General features: G+C 32.6%; 2 protein-coding genes across 2 annotated transcripts; both read right to left on the bottom strand.

Moving 5' to 3' along the window:
* Positions 1-542: 542 nt before the first annotated feature.
* Positions 543-5,187, bottom strand: LOC134697885 (angiopoietin-4-like). Its single transcript, XM_063560172.1, has 6 exons — positions 5,121-5,187; positions 3,656-3,727; positions 3,313-3,372; positions 2,363-2,502; positions 1,539-1,635; positions 543-610 (listed from the first exon to the last, which is right to left on the bottom strand). The coding sequence occupies exons 1-6, from the start codon at positions 5,185-5,187 to the stop codon at positions 543-545; spliced, it is 504 nt and encodes a 167-aa protein (XP_063416242.1).
* Positions 5,188-8,278: 3,091 nt separating this feature from the next.
* Positions 8,279-18,322, bottom strand: LOC134697884 (4-galactosyl-N-acetylglucosaminide 3-alpha-L-fucosyltransferase FUT6-like). Its single transcript, XM_063560171.1, has 3 exons — positions 18,182-18,322; positions 13,109-13,130; positions 8,279-9,360 (listed from the first exon to the last, which is right to left on the bottom strand). The coding sequence occupies exons 1-3, from the start codon at positions 18,305-18,307 to the stop codon at positions 8,279-8,281; spliced, it is 1,230 nt and encodes a 409-aa protein (XP_063416241.1). The 5' UTR covers positions 18,308-18,322.
* Between the last annotated feature and the right edge of the window lie 6,211 nt (positions 18,323-24,533).

The following is a 24,533-nucleotide window of genomic DNA, read 5'->3' as shown; positions in this document are numbered from 1 at the left end:
TTCCAAAACGTTTCGCCAAATACAGCTAATGTAATGCCTGAGGTAGAAAAGCCCTTGTATTTTAAAACTTCTATCTTGATAGCTATTCTTGAAAATTAAAAAGATTGGCAAAAAAAATATACTTACCGGCATTTCCACTGTAACTTCCAACACTTAGTTTGTATTTTGATGCTGAATCTCCAATACTGAATTGTTTGTACACAGCGTATTTCTTTTCATTTTTGATGTCTGTCAAATCTATCCTCAGTTTATATTTCCCACTAGATGTCATATGACGAATATGATTGTTTCCTTAAAAATAAGATACACATAAAAAAAACTTGGGCTTCTAAAGACGATGTGTTGCTTACCTGTGTCTGTATGTATATTGAAGATAGCACACTCTAACAATTATACTCCAATGAGTCGTCGTAGAATCTGCGCCAATTGTCTTAATTGTTGATCTTGTCTCGCTGATAATTTTTTGTTTATTTAAGTATCTTTCTTTCTCAGTGGCGGATCCAGACGGAAAAAGAGGGGTTTGGAACCCCCTTTTTGGCCATTCATATAGGTGGAACTACCCCACACCTTGATTCTTGTTGTGCAAGACTTTTTGGTAGGATTTGACATTCTGAAATGTTTGCATTTTAAAGTTCCTCACTTAATAGTTTCAGTGAGGATTGATTTTGTAAAAGTTAACGACGGACAACGGGCAACAATAGACGACGAACGCTAAGTGGTGAGAAACCTCATTTGTTCTTTTTGGGCCAGGTAAACTAAAATTTGAGATATATTTCTTGTTTTATAAAACAACCCCAAAACAGAATGCAACTAAAATGCACATCTACAAGTAAACATTCAGTATTCATTTATTTACATCCTTTTCGTTATAAATGTAGTTGATTCGATTTCGTTTCCTTATCAAAGATTAAGACAAGTACACGACATGATAGATATAACATCGTAATGTATAGGCTATACAATATATTCATAATGACCAAAATACTGTAGAAATACAAAACGAATGACAAAAAACGAGTGACGTGAAATATTTGATTACCTTGCCACATCAGTTTTATTGCTATAACTCCAAGGCCTGGGTCTTCAAATCACAGTTGTGGAGTGAGCATCAGTTTGCAAAGAATTCTGCTTAAACCCGAGTTAGAGCCCCTTCTTAAACTTGCAGTGAGGTGAATAGTTTTATTGCGGGTTGAAAACCTCAATGTGACTATAAAATGGAGTACAGCACAAAAGATCTGTGTTATTTTTTGTGTATTTACCGCAATGCTCTTCAACTATGAATTTGTTTGTCTTTATAACTATTTTGATCTGAGCGTCACTGATGAGTTTTATGTAGAGGAATCGTGCTTCTGGCGTATCAAATTATAATCCTGGTACCTTTGATAACTATTTACTGTACATGTACTGATTTGCTGTCGTTAATGAATACCTTATATATTTTCTTTTTTTATTGAATCAATCATTCATTGCGTGTTAATACATACTTATTGATTCTGTACAGAAGGTTATCACAAACAAAGTCGATAAAAATTACTTACCTAACCAGTAGTCACCTTCTAAATTTCCAAACCCATTTTCATATTCTGGCCATGTTCGTTGGAAATCAACGTTTCCATCTTGGTGTCTCTGAATTATCTAAGGAATAGGACATTTTACCTCAATTTAATATTATTCTAACGAAGGGTATATCATCATGATCGGTATTTCGCAAATTTAAAGCGAGCCCTCAAAAGTTGTGATTAATTGAGTTTTAATTGATCATCGTCCAGTGTAAAATTGGTGTTTCATGCATCAATCTGTAAGGGATTTCTCATGTTTGATCTACGATTGTCTATAATTTGAACTCTGGTTTATGGTTGCCTCTTTGGCAAGCAAACCATATGTCGTTAGTTTTATATTTATCATATTTAAAACAATTCTAAACATAGCATGTGAAAAATAGATATAGACGAGTAATGAAAACATTTTTTTACACCCCATAACCTCTTAAGTTGTAACCGTAAATAAAATGTAATAAATTAAGGCATCAGTTCAGCCTTTTTTTTTTTATCTTTTTAAATACTACATACTTTAATAAAATCATTTTAATTGAATAACAATTCTTTTTTGATTACATGTTAATCAAAACAATGATACTTGTGTGAAAGGATGAGAGTCGAAGGTAACGAAGGAGCAAATAAAAGAACCGTAAGCCGGCAAAATATGGAAATAAACATGCCAACAAAAGACAAAACAGAGAAATCCCAAAACACAACACGGATGATAAAAAATTCAGCAATGCGAAACTAAATAATACCAAATGCGAAACTTTTTAGAAACCAAATTGTTAAACTGAACATAAATAATAAGATATTATACTAACCGACCAACCACCTCCGTCAGTTGTCATATCACAGTAAACCTTAAGAGCCTTAGAATTTCCTGCACTTATTTTGTATACACCGGATTGTTTGTTGTACTTCTTAAGCTCTGTACAATCTCTTGCAGGTTTTGCACATGTTCCTTATAATTTGAAAATATACAAAATAAATTAAATTATTGTTACTTAATCATCTAGTTGATGTCTTTCAAAAAATATATATTCAGTAGAAGACGAATTCAGAGTCTTAAGACATTAATTTACAACATATGAACAAATAAATTTTATATTTTCTAACAACGATTCATCTACATCAATTTTATTTTCACGTGATATTTAGCCTACAAATTAAAGGCAACATATATCGCGCAGAGTGCGCAGGAATATTCTGAATGCAATGCAAAATGTGTAGGAACACTTAAAATTTGTAGGAATATCAAAATATTTTATCTTTGTAGGAATATTTTTAAAAAATCAAAGGAAATCGTAAATAAAATCAACTAGCAATTTTCTGCTCATAACGTACACATGTAACCATAAATCCGTTTTACTCAACAACTTACATCCTAAAAAAAACGTGAAAAGATATATTAAATCTTTCAAGTACATGAACGTATTTTTGTTTGTCATTTTAAAAGAACGTTTATCGTGACGTCATTTGTCGGGGGTTCATCTTGTTGAAAGCTGTTGTACGATAGATGCGATAATCTACGTCACATGGTTTTGATGGATTATTGTTTTTATATTAAACAGTCATGAACATGCATGGAATGTTTGCGATTTGACTTTAATGCAAACAACAGTCATTCTGTACGAAAAGACCAGAGGTAGGACAAATGTGTCAACAACTATGCCTATACTTGTTTTTATATCTATCATCATCAGTTGTGAGAAGCTTCCTTTCCTTATTATCACATGTGCATGAAGAGTGCGTTAAAAGTTCAAACAAATACCTTTGAAATCATTCTTCAATAGACTAACTATCCTTAAAATTTCTTTTCCCCCTCGAATTTCTGAAAATATGTAATTTCAAATTAGTCAATAAGTACAAAAAAGAATAGATATATAAAATTCTTTTTTGTTCATAGAGTTTTAAATTTTGTAAACTAATATTATCGAAACTGTTAAATTACACATTTACATTTTGTATTTACTATTCTTGAAGTTTTAATAATAATTCTTACATGACATATGTTTTCATTTATTGTTTATTTATTGACAGTATCTTATCAACCTCATGAAACTTGTAACTCAACAATTTTTACACGGAGTAACGTTGAATAAAAGTATGCATACCTTCTAAGATCCACTTGATATTGTTTTTCAATTGTTTATTCATTTTAACAACATATTTGTATATTGCCATATCTACAACAGAGATAATGATGTTTGATATCTAAATGGATATGTGGTAATACTGTAAATTAGACTATTTTCAATAAGAGAACTTATGAAGTATGTTTTTTCAATCATACGTCACTTTAACAATAAGCCAAACCAATATCGCATAAAAGACCCAAAAATGTCAAAAGAACACAATTAAAACGAGAAAAAAATGGCCTGATTTTATGTACAAAACAACAAATAAAGAAAAACAAATATATTACACAACATCAAACAATAACTACTAAATTACAGGCTCATGACTTTGGACAGACACTTATAGAATGTGGCGGGAATAAACATGTCTACGAGCACCCAACCCTATCCATAAATTTGGATAGTGTTGTAACAGAAAAGCATAAATATTTGACACATAGCAGGAAACCACCAATAGAAACACTGGCAGAAAGTGGCAGGTAATTTACCAATCATTGGTCCAAGTCAATCAAACACGTATTTGAATTTCCTATATTTTTTTGTTAACGTTGTACATTTGTCCATCAGTTTTCTCATTTGATGTGTGTCACATTTTTCTTGCCAGGACTATAGACGACTATATGCTCTTAAGATATCATTAAAGAATGCTGTGAGGTTGAAAAAAAGGTTTGCTTACATCTACTTCATTTGATCTTTGGTGGATACATGTAGTTGTCTCATTGGCAAAGTTATATAATTATTTATTTAATATATTATTTATAATTTGTACAAAATGATATCTTGTTCATAACATATTTATATATACATATGTGTTTAAATACATTTCTATTCTACATGTACCATGGTAAGTATTCTAAAAATATAACCAACGAAGTTTAATTGACAAATAATCGATCAATTTTTGTGACTCCTTTCTAATCTTTTAATTTTGTTTTATATGACCCAACTGCATAAACAAACAAAAATTGTTTAACTAGTACATAGTTCTTAGAACAATAAGTGATAATCAATAACATATGTTACTAAATAAAAAAAATCAAATCTAGCATGAAATGTTGCCAAAAAAAAGAGAAATAAAAGAATGATTAAACCTTACGTAAAATAATTTGGTTGTCACGGTCACTTTGAACTTTACGACATTATTCAAAAGGCAAATATCACTAGCAAAAGTATTTTGGATATGGTATTAAGGAAAGAAGCATTTACCGCAAGGAAACACTCGATGTAAAATGTTTGAATGATTCATGGCTGTGAAAATTAAAAACAATTTAACAGTATTGATTTTGAATATAATGTTTGGAGAGATCCGTTCATTATATCATTATCATTAGAAAAATCTTTATTCCATGTAAATATCTACATCAGTTCTGGAAATTCAATACACGTAAATGAGATTGTTTTTTTTAATAGTATCCCATTTAATATCATTTATATTACTTACTTTGAGAAGAACTTGTGTATCCCTCTTCAGCTTTTGAACAGTTCCGCGTTGATTTCCATGCAGACATATTCCTATATTAAATATAAGGTCTTAGTTCTCGAAAACTAAAACTTAACCACTTATAAGTATATAATATTTATGTCATGATATTTCTTTTCATATATATATATATATATATTAAAGAACATCAGTTGTTCGACCTGTTAGTCAAATGCGTTTTGTTTAAATATACTTTTTCACTTTTTTGGTCTTTTGGAAAATGTTGTTTGTTTGTGCTGTTTTTAGACCCTTATACAACGAAATTTGTTTTACATGCACACGTATAAAAATTGCGGTTTTTATCCAACGAAATCATAGGTTTGAACGTAGTTTTCTATTTAGACTCGTTTATATTTATTCGTTTGGGCTTGTATCATTTTTTCCCTCCGGTTTATATGATCCGTTCATCCTATATTGACTCTTAAAATTCAAGAGTCTATCTAAAAATGAGGGTACTTTTTATATGGCCTTCCAAATACCGTTTCGATCACTAACATCACTGAAGAGACATTTATTGTCGAAATCCGGATCTGGTGTACTAAAAAATATTGACACCGTATGTTTGTGGCATAACATCGTGGCCACAAGTTAAAAATTTGTTTTCTGTTTAGTATTAAATATATATTAAGATCCATTTTGTTACATCTTGTGATCAATTTTATTTGGCAATCGCCAATGGCAGTCAGCAGGGTTAAAGAATATCAGTTGTTCGACCTATTAGTCAAATGCGTATGGTTTAAATATACTTTTTCACTTTTTTGGTCTTTTGGAAAATGGTGTTTGTGCTGTTATTAGACCCTTCTACAACGAAACTTGTTTTACATGCACACGTATAAAAATTGCGGTTTTTATCCAACGCAATCATAGGTTTGAACGTAGTTTTCAATTTAGACTCGTATATATACATATATATAAGTACGTCTGAGTCAGTGACAACCCTACAACAGATGTATCCATCGGATCACCATCAATGATGGTGATACATGGCTGTGTACATAATGTATATACAACTCGTCTAAGCATCAACCCAACAATGTTAGATCTATATTTATGTATATATATATACGTACGTCTGAGTCAGTGTCAACTCTACAACAGATGTATCCATCGGATCGCCATCAATGATGGTGATACATGGCTGTGTACATAATGTATATACAACTCGTCTCAACATCAACCCAACAATGTTAGATCTGTAAATTTGCTTTCGCAAATTTTTGGTTGTTCCCTCGCCGGGATTCGAACCCATGCTACTGTGATATCGTGACACCAAATCGCCTGCACTGCAGCCGTCCCGCTAGACCACACGACCACCTGGGCTCTCAAATAAAAGAGCTCTCGCTGGCCGTGTGTTACCTTTCTTCGTCAGTTTTAATCTAGCGGCGTACTATAGTACATGATATATAAGGCATGAAGATGTTATTGTTACAGATCAGCTAAACTATCTATAGTAAAGGATCCTTCAAATTAATGTAATATACAGTCACAGAAAATAATTATATTTATAAGTACGTCTGAGTCAGTGACAACTCTACAACAGATGTATCCATCGGATCGCCATCAATGATGGTGATACATGGCTGTGTACATAATGTATATACAACTCGTCTAAACATCAACCCAACAATGTTAGATCTGTAAATTTGCTTTCTCAAATTTTTGGTTGTTCCCTCGCCGGGATTCGAACCCATGCTACTGTGATATCGTGACACCAAATCGCCTGCACTGCAGCCGTCCCGGTAGACCACACAACCACCTGGGCTCTCAAATAAAAGAGCTCCGCTGGCCGTGTGTTACCTTTCCTCGTCAGTTTTAATCTAGCGGCGTACTACAGTACATGATATATAAGGCATGAAGATGTTATTGTACAATATATATTATATAGTAATTATAATTATACAAGGCTAGGTTACCTGATTATGATTTATGGCCTGGGTAAAAAATGACCTAAATGATATCCGAAAAACAAGGTGCAGTTTCATCATTTTTAAATCATTGAAAATCGAAGACTTTTACTTGATTACCACACATCCTTGTAATCTCCACACAGACACACACCATGCACACCTTTCTAACAGTAATTATTTTACATTACAAAGGTTAAATCAGACTACGATAAAAATAACTACAAAATAAATGTATAGTATACGCCATATAACTTTTGAAAAGTCTGTTCAGGAAGCGATATATATAGTTCACTTATTGACAAAGGTATTGATGTTTTTGCTGGGATTGTTTATGGACACCGCTATCAATAAAAAAACATTTAAAAAAATTTACTGTTTGCAAAAGTATGAATTATTCGAAATACTAAGGATTGTCTTATCCTGGGCATAAATAACCTTACCCGTATTTGGCAAAACATTTTGGAATTTTGGGTCATCAATATCAGTGCTCTTCAATTTTTTACTTGTTTTGCTTTCTAACTATTTCGATCTGAGCGTCACTGATGAGTCTTATGTAGACGAAAAGCGCGTCTGTCGTATTAAATTATAAGCCTGGTACCTTTGAACATCATCGAGACAACTATCCATCAAAGTCACAATGAGTAAAAAGTAAACAATTATAAGTCAAAGTACAAATATAGCTAGCAGTAAAGAGCCCCAAAATGACTAGTGTAAAATAATACAGACAGGAAGATAAACTTGAGAATGGAGAATGGGGAGTATGTCAAAGAAACAACCCGACCAAGGAGCAGACATCGTCCAAAATCAAACAATGGATCTTCAACACAGCGAGAATCCGGAGTTGGTCCTCAGCTGGCCTCTTAATAAAATTGTGTTCTAGTTTAGTGAAAATGGACGTCACACAAACTTCCAAAACATATAGGTGAACTGAAATTAAGAAAACATATAAAACTAACAAAGGCTAGAGGCTCCTGACTCACGACAGGCGCAAAAATTCGGCGGAGTTAAATATGTTTTGTGAGATATCAACCCTCCCCATATACCTCTAGCCAATGTAGAATAAAGAAAGTCTGATGTCAGAATAGGTCACAAAAGAAACTTAGCAAAATGACAATATGATAGAATGAATTTATTTAAACATTCTTCTCATTTTGCCTCAAACATACTTATAATGTTCAGTATAAATTTATGTTCCAAATAGAAATCTTCATTTTAAGTGTGCAGGTCATTTGGATTATGACACTGATTTTCCCATAACCACTTGTTGATATCAATAATTTTAGGCTTTTGATGTCTAACATTCATATGATAACATATGTCACAAAATCCCAGGCTTAACCCTCCAGATCCATCATCAAAATATTTGTCTTTTTCTTTCAAATATGAAATATAACGTGTTTTATTGTTTCTGATCTCCTTTAGAAAAGCCGCTAGCTGCTGGGGTGACTTAAACTCAGATGTTGAGACATATGTGTTTGGTGGCAAATAGTCTCCTGCATTAGGTGCACCGCGAACAATTGGAATAAAGTTCATATCATTTCTGTACAGTGTAAATATTTTTTCAGTCAAATAGTCCTTGCATAATGAATTTTCAAAAGAAAGATAAAATTTGTGAGTTTTACTCAAAATAGATTTACAATCTTCATTGTTTTTGGATGGGCAAGGTTTCCCACAACTTCCATAAATATCAACATCAATATATTTCACCAGTTCTTTTACATAGGCTTCTCTCTTTGATTGAGTTCGACAATGGCTAACGACCCAAGCAATGTTTTTTGTTTTATTCGTGAATATAGCAGTGTAATTTGTTACTGGATTTTTAAGCTGTTTCCTCAGAACTGCATACGGTGAAAATCCATCTGAATCTTTTCGATACGATTGTGTCCAATTAAATTTCATCTTCAATTTGTCAGTTTTAAAATTGTTACTAGTATGATATGGACTCTCGAGAGTAACAAATATCCATACTTGACCATTTGGCTTGTCAGGCAATGTTGCGAAAGAATTATGATGAAAGATGACAGCCTCACTTTTGGAAAAAAGCATTTTGTCTACTGTAAATTCACAATTTCTGTAGTAACATCTATCAAAATTATCTCTTTTTGGATTAAACCAAGAAGGTTTTGCATAAAATAATATAGTGAAATTTTTTTCCGAATCACGAGGTCTTGAAACTCGAGGTTGTGTCTTGATATTATTTAAATCTATTCTTTCAAAATCTTTTATATGTCCTAACGTCCATATCATCCATATTAAAAATAAAAAGGCTAGAACACCTTTGTACACATTCTTTGCTGAAAATAGAAAGAAATATTTTTGAAGCGTTTGTCACATTAACAATACTATCAGCATGATGAAAATGCGTATTTTTAATAACTGAAGAATAGCCCATGTCAATACCCATAACAGTTAAGGCTATGTTTTCGAGTGATAAACTTATATGGAATACCTGGATAAGGATGTCTTTGGTTTTATAGTGATTAAGATCATAAAACTATGTTGACTATTGCACCATTTTTTTACAATTTTGCGAACAATGTTGTTTATATAAATGAATTTTATAGAAGTGAAAGGTTTAGCTAACTAGAAAACCAAATTTTTTTCACCAAATAGTTATTTTCCATTTGATTGATATATTTGAGCCTTTGATTTTGCCATTTGATAAGGGACTATCCGTTTTGAATTTTCGTTTGAGCTTGGTATGTTGTGATAATTATAGAGGTAGCAAAACACAGTTAGGAGTTTGTATTTTTGAATATGAAATTATTTTGCAAAAAATCTTTTTTAGACATCTGAGTACTAATTTAGCTTTCAAAGATGGTTTATAAGAACATAAAGAGTATTTTTTACATGGTTTGTGGGCTACATTGTACTTTCTGATTTACTCTTCGTATTTTCAGAGCTAGACCGGTCACAGGTCCAGAAATCAATGTAATGTTTACAAACACTTTTTTCTACACGAAGTTTGTGACATAATTTTACAAAAATGAGATTAAAGAAATATGATTTTTATTGGATTTCTTGATAGATGTATGTAAACAGTTTCAGAAAAATTATTACTTTAAGTGCTTTGAACTTCTACTTCTGGTAAAATTCTGGGGAAATATGTGACATCGTTTTCCCCTTTTTGCTATATTTTATAACAAATGAATGCTTATTGTTGCCATGGATACACCACAAAGAAATGATATTTTACCATTTAAACTAATGGATATAAAATCTATGAAAGATTCTGATTACATACATTTGTACATATATGCTCAATTACGACACAAACAGTAAGCTTAATTTGCAAGAAAGCAATGAAAAGGGGATACTATTTTTCACTAACTGTTCATCATGTTCATTGCTTCCACTGAACTTCTAGAACAAAATTGTCGTTTTATTTGTTTCTATTAACTTTTATTTTTTTTACTATAGTAAACATAACAGTTAGCATTTATCGCCTTCTCTAAAAAAAAAAAAAAAAGAGCTTTGATTCTTTTGTTCTATTTCAACTCGGTTTCCGCCTGTATACAATTCGTTTTTTTTTTTTAATTTTTTCTTTGTCCAATTTCTAAAACATTAGTTCACTGTTTAAATGTGTATGGCATCTTGTCCGTAGTAGCATTTTCCTACATAATAAAAAAGCGCATGGCTCTACTCTTTCACACTATTTATACATGAACAATCAAATGTTCACTATATCTCTACAAACACCATAATATATCATGGTGTTTCTAGAGATAAAGATCATACAAGCGTATCAAACAAAACCATTTTCCGTACTTTATGAGAAAACACCAAAGGCGGAACACAAGTCTATATGATTGATAAAATAAAGAACACGTTTTGTACCTATAACGACTACATTCCAATATTCCAATTTATAATAATAATAATAATATTTGAAACTGAATCTTTGTTGTGACAGATAATACAGTAAAATAAAAGGTGTTTCTTCCCAGAATCCGTTCATTTTGTATTTAAAAATACTGAATTTTGTTAATTTTCATTAAGAACGTGAAAGACAATGCGTGACCAGACAGACGAAGGACCATTGTGCGTTTTTTTTTATACCTATAAAACTAAAGGACATTTGCGCTTTTAACTTTGATACACCTGAACAACATTGACATTGTGTTTCTTTATACAATTTTAACTTTTATATTTGACTGTATAAGTATAATATATATATTCTTTTATATGTTATCTTATCCGAAATTTGGACTTTTATGCATTTTTAATTCATTTTTATTTTTATGTATATTATTTTTTAACTTCTCTATAACCATTGTACTTGCATTGTTTAAATTTTGGGGTTGTCACCAAATTTTCTAGAGTTATGCCCCTTTCAAATGGAAAAAATGCTGAATTTTTCGTTTTCAATCTCTGTATTAAGTTTGCTCTAATCAAATTTTATGAAACTTATAGACAATACTTATTTTCACTAAACTCCGGTCAAGCACTAATTTGGGTAGAGTCACTTTAATTTACTGTCAGTCAGTTTTGTCGCTTTATAATTTTATATGGTATGCAACTGGCATCATCTCTGTCCCATGGACACATTCCCCATCTATTTTAAATTGCAATCTTTAACACAGTGAAATCAACATAGCGTTTGCACATAGGTTACAATACATGCGTATTTACGTTGGAAGTATGTTTTAATAGCCAATACTATGTACATATCGGAGTCTGCGCTAATTATTGATACATCGTCAGAAACAAAAAGAGGCGGAAAGGGGTGGGTGGGGTGATTTGTTTACGATGTTATTACTTTCCGTATAGACAGAACACTCAAGTCCGGTGATATTTCAAAGAGAAGCATCGTAAATAATTGCAAAGGTATTTCACCGGATTCCCATTTCCCTACAAGTCTTTGGGCATCCATCAGAATTCAAGCGTACTTCGTTTAGTTTTTAGAACGACGTGTGAAGTTAGTACTTTCAATCTTTAGATTTACTATTTTCTGCATATTTATCTGAATATTGTTTCAGGACTAAGAGGGTGCGCGTAATAAAACAGATTGTAAACTTATCGATTCTTTAAATGAACTTATTCTAAAAGGTTACCTATCAACATTGTAATTAGATCTTTGAATATTTTTTTATCGGTATTACTATTGATTTTGTTATCAGTAAGTAAAAAGCAAACCTAATACTATTGTTATATACATGTGCACTTTCATGGATCTACAATCAGTCGATTCCTAAATATTGGTATTGCACAAGCCAGGTCATGTTTTTCTCTGCCTGTATATGACATCTTTACACTAAATCCATTGGATGTTTGATGTGTACTGATTGATGATTTAGTATAAGATGAATGATTTTGTTTAGTTAGTTATTGGCTTTGAACTAGCTGTCAGTAACTGCGACTACTCTCAGCTCTGTACTTTTTGTCTTTTGGTTGTTGGAATGTACAAGTACCTGGTCACGTCCACTGTGTAATTTTGTTATATGTATTTTTATTTGTATCCATCTGATGAGTTAAGCCTTTTTCAACTGAGTTTAATAGTTCGTTCTTATGCTGTACTGTTACAATACTGTCCTGGGCTAGGGAAGGGTTGGGATCCCGCTAACATGTTCAACCCCGCCACATTATGTATGTTACTATCTGTCCCAAGTCAAGAGGCTGTAATTCTGTGGTTGTCTTTGTTGCTGCGGAATTAGCTTTGCCCATTGTTTAAAGACCCTCTGGTGACCTATAGCTGTTAATTTTGGTGTCATTTGGTCTCTTGTGGAGAGTTGTTTTTTTGGCAGTCATACCACATCTTTTTTGTTTATATTATCCTGCTGTAAAATAATAGTTGTATACAAAAATAAGCATAACTTACCTTATTTGTATATACTATAAATATTTCGATAACGATAACGGAAGTCTGAAAGACCAAGGGATACATCTTTTGCTTAGCTTTAAATTTTGACAGGCTAAATTAAATCCTGATGAATATGGGTAGGGGATCGATCTTCTGGTTTGAGATCGATGTATCTGTATGTAATATTCTTTTATTTTAACATTATTTTATTTTTAGTCTCTTATATTTGTTTGTACAGTTACATTTTCCCCCATATAGTTTAGCCTGAAGAATAATATTCAATCGATCTTATTGTGATTCAAAGTTGACAAAATTTCTCAGTCTCGAATACACTAAGAGATTAAAAAAAAAGTTATATTTCTTTTCATTTTCTCTTCGTTCAATCTTTTTCTGAATATTGAAGTGCAATTTCTTTTTGAAGAAGCTGATTGAGTAGTTTTTAGTTGCTGCTCCAAGCACAGACAAGCTATAAAATGGTCCGTTTATCACTTAACAATTCAGATTTTGAAAAAAAAGTTCAACTTTTTATTTTTTGGGATTTTTTTTTATCAAAGTTTCAAATTATTAGGAAAGACCTACTGGGTTTGTTCTGATTATTATTAGGTATTTTCTAATTTCTGTGGAAAACACCTATTTGTTTTCTTCTTATTATTAGGTCTTTGTACTTTTCTGTGAAAAGACCTATGGATTCTGCTTCCGCCGGTGTTTGGTGGTTTTGTAAGATTTCGCTTAAATTTTTTGCATATTGTACTGACCAATTATTTCGACCTTGAAACTGACTGGTGACAGTTTAAAGTCTACTACACTTGCGTTTCTATGGGTGAATTGTCCAACTCTATCACTACATAGTCTTCTATTCATAATAAATAAACTGTTACATCTACATAACTCAAGAAAATTATTACCATAACGCTTTTTCCTTTGTCCGTTCTATTATGATCTATTGGTACAATGAAACCTGATTAAACCGAACCCTGAACAAACCGGTAACCTGTCTAATCCAAACTTGTTCTGAAGACCAATCATATCACATTTTATGCATTGTGAACCTCATGAAACCGAACACCTGCCAAAACCGAACAAAATCTCAAGTCCCGAAAGGGTTCGGTTTAGTCAGGTTTTACTGTATATTAAAAGTTTAAGATAGATACATAAAAAAGAAAATGGAATTGGGGATTGTGTCAAAGTGTCATTTTTAGAAGGTGAACTTCCTGATGAGTTTGAGTTTCCCTCTTGTATCTTTCACTTCCTCTTTTCCCTGGTCATCATATTACAGTAAAACCTGACTAAACCGAACACCTTTCGGGACTTGAGATTTTGTTCGGTTTTGGCAGGTATTCGGTTTCATGATCAGGTTCACAATGCATAAAATGTGATATGATTGGTCTTCAGAACAAGTTTGGATTAGACAGGTTTCCGGTTTGTTTAGGGTTCTGTTTAATCAGGTTTCACTGTATCTCAACTTGTTTGATTCGTTCGTGTTTACATGTAACAAAGCAATTATTTTAACGAATGAAATTTCTGTATTACTGAAAAGTTATAACACCAGGGTTTTCGATATCAGAAACTGGTAAAAACATTTACTAAATGTTGTCATCGGTACAAACACGTCTTTCGAAAAAAAAAATCAACATGCATCTACACGTTCAGGAATTTTACATCCAATATTTAATGGAAATATTCGTACTAAGCAATATAAATAAAAAAAGTAAAAACATTTCGTCATTCATTTCAAAACCTAACCAAATCTTTAAACAGACTTATTCAGAAGAGATATAGTTACGGTACTGTTGTAAGGCCATTAAAGATGGCATATTTTGGAATTAATTTTAATTCACTCTTTTGCATCGGAAATAAACACATTTATTCTTAAACCAGATGTTGGCATTATACAAAAATAGCTTCATGACAAAATAAGATGACAGCATAGCCTGAAAAGGTTATTGGACTTGTTATATCAAAACGTCTTTGTAGTATATATATTGATTTTAGTATTAAAGCAAATTGACAGAGTAGTATAGTCAAATGTCATTATTGTATAGAAAATTTACTTCATGTTTGATCTCAACCTTATTGTTATCATAAGGCAGCTGTGGCGTTCCATATTTTTTCTCTACAGCGGCAAAATGGTTCGTGTTGTTTATTCTTAAAGCATCGGTCACACCTTACCGGATAAGACGAACGGACGCCTAACGGATGAAAATAAAAGTTGTCCGTTGACAAAATTGTTATCCGTTGGGCGTCCGTTGATGTACTGACCAACTAAAACGGACGCCTAACGAATGCATAACGGACATGCAACGGATATGCAACGGACGAGACACGGAGACGTAACGGACAGAACGGATGTCGAACGTACATCCAACGGACGAGTACCGCATAAAACGGACACCTAACGGAAGCGTACCGGATAAAACGGATAAACAAGATTTACGAAAAAATTAAAGGCGACAATATTAATACATGTAAATCGCATTAATATTGAAAATGTTCTAGTTAAGTAATTAAGTAAGTAGATTTTATTTCGAGACGGCATATATATACATAATAACAGACAAAACATGAGCTCTGATGAACTTTTTAACCGACTATCACATAAAAAATCATGCAAATACTACCAAACAAAACTAAAAAAAACATGCAATATAATAATGAAAGCAAATCTATTTGATTTGTGAGCCTCCAGAGTCAAAGTTCTGTGTAACGTATTTTTGTTTGTTCTTCAAAATGCCGCTAAAGGGTAGTGTCTGACATGAATAAGTTTAACAGCTGCTTGATTGTGAAGATGTGTCCTTACTCTAAGATCGATTATGGATAATAAGAATTCATGAACCTTAAGAAATATTTTTGGCATTTCTGACGAGAAATTTTCAATTGGCATCAATTTTATCCGTTTCAGATCCGTTCATCATCCGTTCTGTCCGTTATACGTCCGGTAGAAGTCCGTTTCTCATCCGTTTTATCCGTTAGACGTCCGTTAGAAGTCCGTTGGTGAATTTTTCTGCCAGACCTCCAACGGATGTATAACGGACACGTAACAGATACAAAACGGAAACGAAACGGACGAGTACCGTACAAAACGGACGCCTAACGGACGTCTAACGGACGTTCAACGGACATTTTATCCGTTAGACGTCCGTTCAAAGTTTTGAACATGCTCAAAATTTTCCACCGGACAGAACGGACGTCGACGGATAAAACGGACGCTTAACGGACATGCAACGGATATGGACGGACGTCTAACGGACTTGAACGGATTGAAAAAAAGTTATCCGTTAGGCGTCCGTTCGAGCTATCCGGTAAGGTGTGACCGAGGCTTTAGTTTTCTATGTTGTGTCTTGTGTACTATTGTTTTTCTGTTTGTCTTTTTTCATTTTTAGCCATGGCGTTGTCAGTTTGTTTTAGATTTATGAGTTTGACTGTCCCTTTGGTATCTTTCGTCCCTCTTTTTTTAAACCTAGTCTCAGGAAGATGTTTTATAACCACCGAGAAAAGTGGTTGTCACATACCGTTATCTTGACATATCTTAACCGGATACGATCCGGACTTAATTGTTATGTATTATGTTGCAGGGAAAACGGTACTATTTATTTTGCCATAAGCGACAATATTAACATTTTTTAAAGGAGTAGGTCCGGTAAGGACCGAGTTTGGCCTCAAATTACAGGTTCATCTAACGAAAGTGTTTGGACACTTTTTAAACACTTAAGTGTCTATTTCAATTGATTCGATTAGTTTATGTGAACGATTTTAACTGACTTAGTCATTACTAACGCTCTGATTCAAGCTTAAATATGCAACATCTATCAAATATGCCAAAAAAAAATCACTTTTCAGATGGTTTTTGTCAAAAATGAAAGTGGCCGCATCCGTGTTCATCCATAACCTTTATATATGTTATGTATTATCATCAAATACAACTTATATTTTAATATTATGAATGAACACGAATGCGGCCACTTTCATTATAGACGGAAACCGTATAAAATTTAACTAAAATGCTAAAATTGTGAAGATTTCAGTAATTTAGCATGACTTAATGATGCTAGTACGCGATATTTGTGCATTGTATTGTCAAAAACAGCCCATATTTATGTAGCAGAAGCATTTTACTTTAAAAAAAATAGCTCAAAGATTATATTTTCACAATTTTGTAAAACTGCTATATTTTGGGGCCAAAAAGGGGTCTAACTGAACCTACTCCTTTACCACTTTTTATGATAAAAACCTGGATAAAACAGTTATGTGACTGTGGTGTTAGTACTTTATCATTCTGTTTTAAAAATTAAAGCAAAAGAATATCATGACTAACTATCAACGGGGCTTGTTTATGTTATCCATGCCCACCGTCATTTTGCACCAAATTTATGAAATTTTGGAAGATTTTTCGAATAGTTCTCTAGAAAATATTGCAACAGATTTCAAAATTTATATTGTAAATGTTCCGGACCATATGAGTATCTGGACCATACGCGTATGGTCATGACCATATGGGTATATACTCATATGGTCCGACCATACGCGTATGGTCGGACCGTACGCGTATGGTCGGGGTTATCAACACGTATACTTTTAAACTCTTCATTAGGTGTGACCCTTCTGATTGTTACGTCACAAAAATGTCATTTTATGTATATTAAAAAAAAATTATTTAAAAAAACAGTTTCGCACAGTTAATATTTCTTACTATTTGTAAGTACAATTATAAAAAGATGCCAAAATTAAATGAACATAGTGTACAAGGAATTTTATTGTTTAAAGTAGGTGACATCACCGGCAAGGATCATGATATTTTTTAAAGATCATGATATTTTTTAAGACATTTTAAAAGTAAAATATTAAAAGTGTATGTTTTCCTAATTTTTTTTTTTATTATTTTTTTCTATACTTCTATTTAATCTTAATTATAAGACGGTAAAATAGCATTTAAGAGCCATGAAATAGCCACTGTCTTTATCTAATTTGATCTGTGAAATTCATTTTACGATATTGGAGATCTAGAGTTTCTCAAAAACACCGTAGACACATCGGAATTGTCCGATTCGATATCACTGCACGCAGCCAAAACAGGCAATCTCAGAAAACCTACATGTATGGTACCGTGTGAATTTCATTTTAAGCATATAAAAGCATACACGAATGCAATTAGCGATGAAAACTAAGATCAACTGACTGTGGCATCAATATTTAATGAATATGTAGCTTTTGACATGTAAAAATAATACATTTTTTTGTAAACACATTTGTTTTTAAGATAAAGTTTATTGTAATATTTCTATTGTATATTTGAAAAAAAATACCTATATGGTCCAAATACTCATATGGTCCGGCCCGTTAATAACCAAACGAGTATAATACTCATATGGTCCGACCATACGCGTACGGTCGGACCATACGCGTATGGTCGGACCATATGAGTATACGCATATGGTCATGACCATACGCGTATGGTCCAAATACTCATATGGTCCGGAACATAAATATACACACTGGAATTATTAATAGAAAAATAAAAAAAATATTGAACCCTTACATCCATTCACAGCGCTCCTAATTTGACTTTCTTCACCTGCCTTGGGTACACAAAAGGCCAACCTAATGCTGGGGAAATGTAATAGTAACGTTTTCCCTGCACGCTATTATGATACTCTCCTGTATAAAAGGTTAATAAATATAGTTTGTAACTGTCAACATGTCTCCGTAATTAAATTAACATTGTTCAGACTTCATACTTTCCTCGAAGGTAACTATCAGTAATCACTACAGCCATGCTGTTTACTCTTACTGTTCTGGACCAATACTTCTCTTAAATGTGTTGGCATTATTTAGGGTTCAAACGCTAGGACTTGGGAATACAAGTTTAAATGATACATTTTAAAAGCCCCTCCTTAAAGTAAGACATTTCCCCACTTTATTTAACTTCTGTATTGTTGTACAATTTACTGTCATACTATTAGAATATTTATTGTGTATTTTAGTATGAAATAAATATGAAAATTTAGGTTTTATTTCTTGTCCAATCATTATCCGGTCAAGTATTAGCTTTGTCCTCCCAGAGAATTGTCCGTTATGTCGGTTGTTGTAGACACTTGTCCCCTAGTGTGACAAGGTGTCTAGTCTTCATAGTTTATGTAAAGAACCTGGGTTAATTTGGTTACTTCGTGGCTGCACTAGCATTAAGTAAAAAAGGTATCAGGAAAACGTTACTTTTACTTGAATATTAGATCAGTCCGTTCAAAAATTAAACGTGGTGTCAGCATGAAACCTCACCCTTCATAAAGAAAATAAGCCATCCAAGAACTATGAACTTTCTAAATCAAAATTAAAATCTATTGAAAGCGAAGATAAAACCATTAACATTTTAAACAAACAGGGATCAAGATTAAACAATTTTACATCAGGTAAAACGTATGACAGGCAATACACAAACGAAGGGGACCACCTCAAAATAACAAGGGTCAATCACCCGATTTCGCAAACAATTGTAAAAACTGATGAGGTAAACATGAGCGTAGAAAAACTTAGTATCCCTCATGTTAGCTTACCTAATAGTTAAGGGAAGCACTATTTTGCAAGATATTATTTCTTCATAATATTAGTATTCATAACATAAGTCATTTCACAAAATATATTTGATAAAATATTGTGATTACACATACATTATATTGTGTTTCTTTTTCTCTTTTTCTTAGTATTAAATTTTTCCGGAATCAACTCCGTTATCGGTATGATCCGTGTTTCCATTAATACTGGGCACAATAAGTGTTGTTTTTCACATGTGCGTTATCGGGTATAGTTTTGATGTGTGTCGTCTAAATATAATTATTATCCATTGGATTTAACGATTATATATGGTGGTTTTACTATTCAAGTTTTCTTTAGTTACATACTGATCTTTTTTTTTGTCGAAAATGTATTTGTAATGCACAAGTAATTAAAGTTTGACATGTTTAAATTGGAACACTCATCCGAAATGATACATTTTTTCCCCACATTAATCAATAAACGTACGGATACATTTATACCGTAAGAATTCATTTTATCTTTAGTAAATACACATTTTAAAATATAAAGAATGCCGTATAATTTACATGTGGTGACTTATGCATGGCTGAACATGCTTACAAACATTGAACATGCATGGTTGAACTTGATCATAACTATTGCCATATTTGGCTTGTGTACAAGAAACAATTTGTGTACACAATGTTGTGTGCTTCATACAAAGCTTAGTCCTGATTCAATTGAATCTTTGCAATGAATCTATTTGTTTTTATGAGTATCTGATTAGTTTTTTGTTATCAAAATTGTTTATTTCAATAATTTCTGAAATTTCTTTCTGGAAAATTTTTAAAATGTTTATTTTTTTTTGTCTTCTTTTCTGAGACAAAATGTGATTTGTATATTGAGAAGGATATTATAGTTAATATGTAACTAATATCAAAGTATGCTGAATCTTCAATTTTGTACCCTGATACTAAATTTTCAAGGCTTATAATGTCTTTTTCAATACCTAGGGATTTTGTTAATTTCATTACTATTTTTAGAAAGTCATTATTATATGAGCAATTGACAAAAAAATGTTCATAGTCTCCCTTTTTTACAATGCTTGCATAAGTTGTCTTGAGTAATTTTCCACTTTTTCAATTTAGAATTTAAATGTTTATCAAATGTTTTTTCCCACATAAGAAAACCATTTGGTTTATCACAACTATCTTTCAGTGTGAATATTTTATAGAGTTCTTTTGTACTTATTAAGGGAGTAATTGCCCTCTGCATAATTTTTAAATCATTTATAACTTTAACTTTAGTTTTGAATGAATCTTCAGTGCAAAGAATTGTTTTCCAATCAAATGGCATTGCTTTTTTTAACATATATAATTGCCTTATCCAATTTTGTTTATTTTTAAGTTTAGTTCAAATGATAGTTTCAGAGATATTGCCCTGTTCATCAATTACATCATTAATATTAATAATGTCACTTTTTATCCAATCTTCAAAGTATAAACATTTTCCATTAAACCGGATATTATCATTCCCCATAAAACTTGTTTTCTAATTTCAAGAAAATTTTTGGGATATTTTGTATTACCTCCCTTTACACTTATCCAATCTTTAATTAGTTGTTTATAGAGGTCCGGTAAATATTGTAACTTACTTTTATCAATGTCGTTTATATTCTTTAAATTCATTTTAAATACAAGAAGATTTTTGCCTAATTTGTTAAAGTAAAATTCTGGAATAATTGTCCAGTTGTCATTTGTATTTTCACTTAATTTAAGAATCCAGTTGATATGCAGTGATTTTATATAAGCATCAATGTCTGTCGTCTTAAGTCCACCTTCCAGAAAATCATTTGAAAGTGTTGATCTTTTTATTCTATCTCTTTTGCCTTTCCAAATAAAATTGTATATTAAAGTTTTTAAGTCTTGCAACATTTCCTTAGGAATAATAGTGTTTGATGCAACATATGTTAGGTTTGGCAAAACTAAAGATTTGATGACGACTATTTTTCCTATGATAGTAAGACTTCTTTTTCTCCAATCAGATATTATTTTTTTACTTTTTAACAGTTATTTTTCAAAGTTAAGTTTTTGACATTTTTGTTTATTATAACCAAAGTAAATTCCGAGGCTTTTGATAGGTGCAGTACACTAATTTATATCTTCAAATTTTTCCCGACTGTGTTATAATCGACCAAGCCATATTCCTTCAGTTTTTGTTTTATTCAATTTCAAACCTGAGAGAGAACCAAATATTTCTATTAAATTAATTGCCATACATATAACTACTTTGCGTCCGTCTGTCTGTCATCAATCAAATCAACAAAGAAAATGTACACTTTAAACGTATGCATTGAATATGATGATAATAAACTTTTTGTTGCTACAATTGATGATTCAGAATTGAATACCGATGAATGGACCGAAACAATCAACATCAACGACGTACCAGTTAATTTTTTAGCTAGAAACGGGTGCAAAGTGCAACTTACTTTCCCTACACAGATTGAAAATCATTTGTTCGCAACCTATCATCACAAAACAAGTTTCACTGCTCAGTTCCTACCCAGGACACATCATTGACACTGTTAGAGCTTTCAATCTTAAGTGTAGTTAAAAAATGCCAGGATCATGCCGTGAAATTTTACATTGTAGATCGTAATGTACAATCCGCCATAGGTGCCAAAACATGCAAAGCGATGAAACTCCTAACGCGCATATATTTAATCACTCATACCAGCGATACGCAATAAACGATAAAACCATTTTCACTAGAAAAACTCGAACGCCAATATGGAGATTTAGGCCTAGGGTGTCTACCAGGAAAACATAAATAAAGGCAACAGTAGTAAACCTCTGTTCGATGGTCATAAATTGATTTAAAGAAAACAAATCGGGCTACAAACTAAAACTGAGGTAAACACGTCAACTATAAGAGATAACCAACGAAGCAACAGAAACACCAAAATGCAACAAAAAACTAAACGAAAATGCAACACACACAAACACAAACTAAAAGATAACAACTGCCATTATTCTGACTTGTTACAGGACATTTAGAAAAAAAATGGTGTGTTGAACCTGGTTTTGTGGCTAACCAAACCTCGCGCTTTTATGGCAATGTTGAATATAACACTAAAATGACAGGACTACAGTACAAATAAATGCAAAAACATTCAGGACAGAAAAATACACAAATAAGCATTACAATAGGACATTTCGACATGCTAATAGTTATCAAAGGTACCATGCTTTAAATACGTATCAACAAAGCCGTAGCACCAGTTGTACACACAAAGCGTAATATACACATAGCTATCAAAGACAAACTGAAAGCTGAACTTGACCATATGAAGGACATTGGTGTAATCTTCAAACAGCAAGAACCTACACAATGGGTAATCACTATGGTAACTGTCATTAAACCAAACGTTAAATTCGAATCTGCATTGATCCCCGAGATCTAAACAAGGCCATATTACGTGAACAATATCCGTTAAAAACCGTAGAAGAAGTTATCTCGCAAATACCAAACGCTAAATTCTTTACTAAACTGGATGCCACCAGTGGATTTTGGCATATTCAACTAGAAGAACCTAGCTCAAACACAACATCGAGAAAGAAACTCTTTTAATTGTTTATGGGTGTCATAAATTCCATGAGTTTGTATATAGCCGCCGAGTTCAAATAGAGACAGACCATAAACCGCTCCAGTCAATCTTCCTGAAACCGCTACTCCAAACACCGCCTAAATTACAGAAAATTTTATTAAGAATTGAATGCTTCCTTTTGTAAATTTAACTCATATGATTCAATAACATACATGTATGGTCAGCTCGTATTGGACCATACGCGTATACTCATACGGTCCGACCGCACACGTATGGTCGGACCGTACGAGTATACGTATACGGTCCGGATCGTATGCGTACGGTCCAAATACTACCTGCTTGTTTCATTGTCCAGTTTCAGAACTTTCGGTCATTTTGATTAGTAGTCAACTTCGATTACGTAGTTATGCTTTTGGTATTCAAATAGGTCTCTATTGCTTTGACTTGTGATAATATTTGATGGATGGCCAAATGATATATCTGAACTTTTGCACTCTTTGAGGCCATATTTGATTTTCCGTGATGAATTATCAGTCATCGATGGACTATTACACAAGTCAAACAAAGCACTTGTACCAAAAGCGCTACAAAATAAAATGTTGACAAAATACACGAATCTTGGGACCGTCAAGTGCAAAAGCCGTAACCGGGATGTACCTTTCTTGATCGGCATGGGACAGGACATTGAGGATAAAGTTGAATCGTGTGGACTTTGCGCTCAACATCAGTCTCTCAACATCAGTCTCTTAGTTGGGTTCGTGTTGTTTATTCTTTAGTTTTCTATGTTGTGTCGTGTGTGCCTTTGGTATCTTTCGTCCCTCTTTTTTAATGAAAAGGAACCAATGATAATGTCTGTAATACCAGAGCAACCCTGGTCGAAACCTGCCGTAGACCTATTTGAATATCAAAAGCATAACTACCTAATCAAAGTTGACTACTAATCGAGATGACCGAAAGTTCTGAAACTGGACAATGAAACAAGCAGGAACACCATTGACTATTTAAAAGAACCAATGTCAAGATTTGAATATATTGACGAATGAGTTTCTGACAATTGTCCTCACTTTTGGTCATTATAATTCAAAAGATGTGTTACCGAAAATGGATTTAAACATACAACGAAAAGCTAACACATTCCTCAATCAAATGGACAAGCAGAAAGAAGTGTTTAAACCGTCAAGAAGCAAATTATGAAATAGAAGGATCCGAATAAAGCTCTTTTAGACTATCGAAACACACCGTTGGACATTGATCTTTCGCCAGCACAATTGCTCCTAAATCGGAGATTGAAACTTCACTTCCGACATCATTACTGCTATTGATGCCGCAGAACGTCAACAACGGTGAAATTCTCAAAAAAAACTCCAAATGTGCCAAAGAACTAAAAAGAACTATGATAAACATTATGGATCTGAATTGTAACCGCTTTGACAAGGAGACTCTGTTGTTATGAACATATATGGAAAATGAAAACCAGGACAAATAATGCAAAAACAGTACACTCCTCGCTGGTATGTAGTACAAACGTCAGATGACAGACGTTATAGACGAAA

This window comes from Mytilus trossulus, chromosome 14, assembly GCF_036588685.1.
Source record: "Mytilus trossulus isolate FHL-02 chromosome 14, PNRI_Mtr1.1.1.hap1, whole genome shotgun sequence".
NCBI lineage: Eukaryota > Metazoa > Mollusca > Bivalvia > Mytilida > Mytilidae > Mytilus > Mytilus trossulus.
The sequence above is the reverse complement of the archived record's forward strand: the minus strand, read 5'-3'. Positions and strand labels throughout refer to the sequence as shown.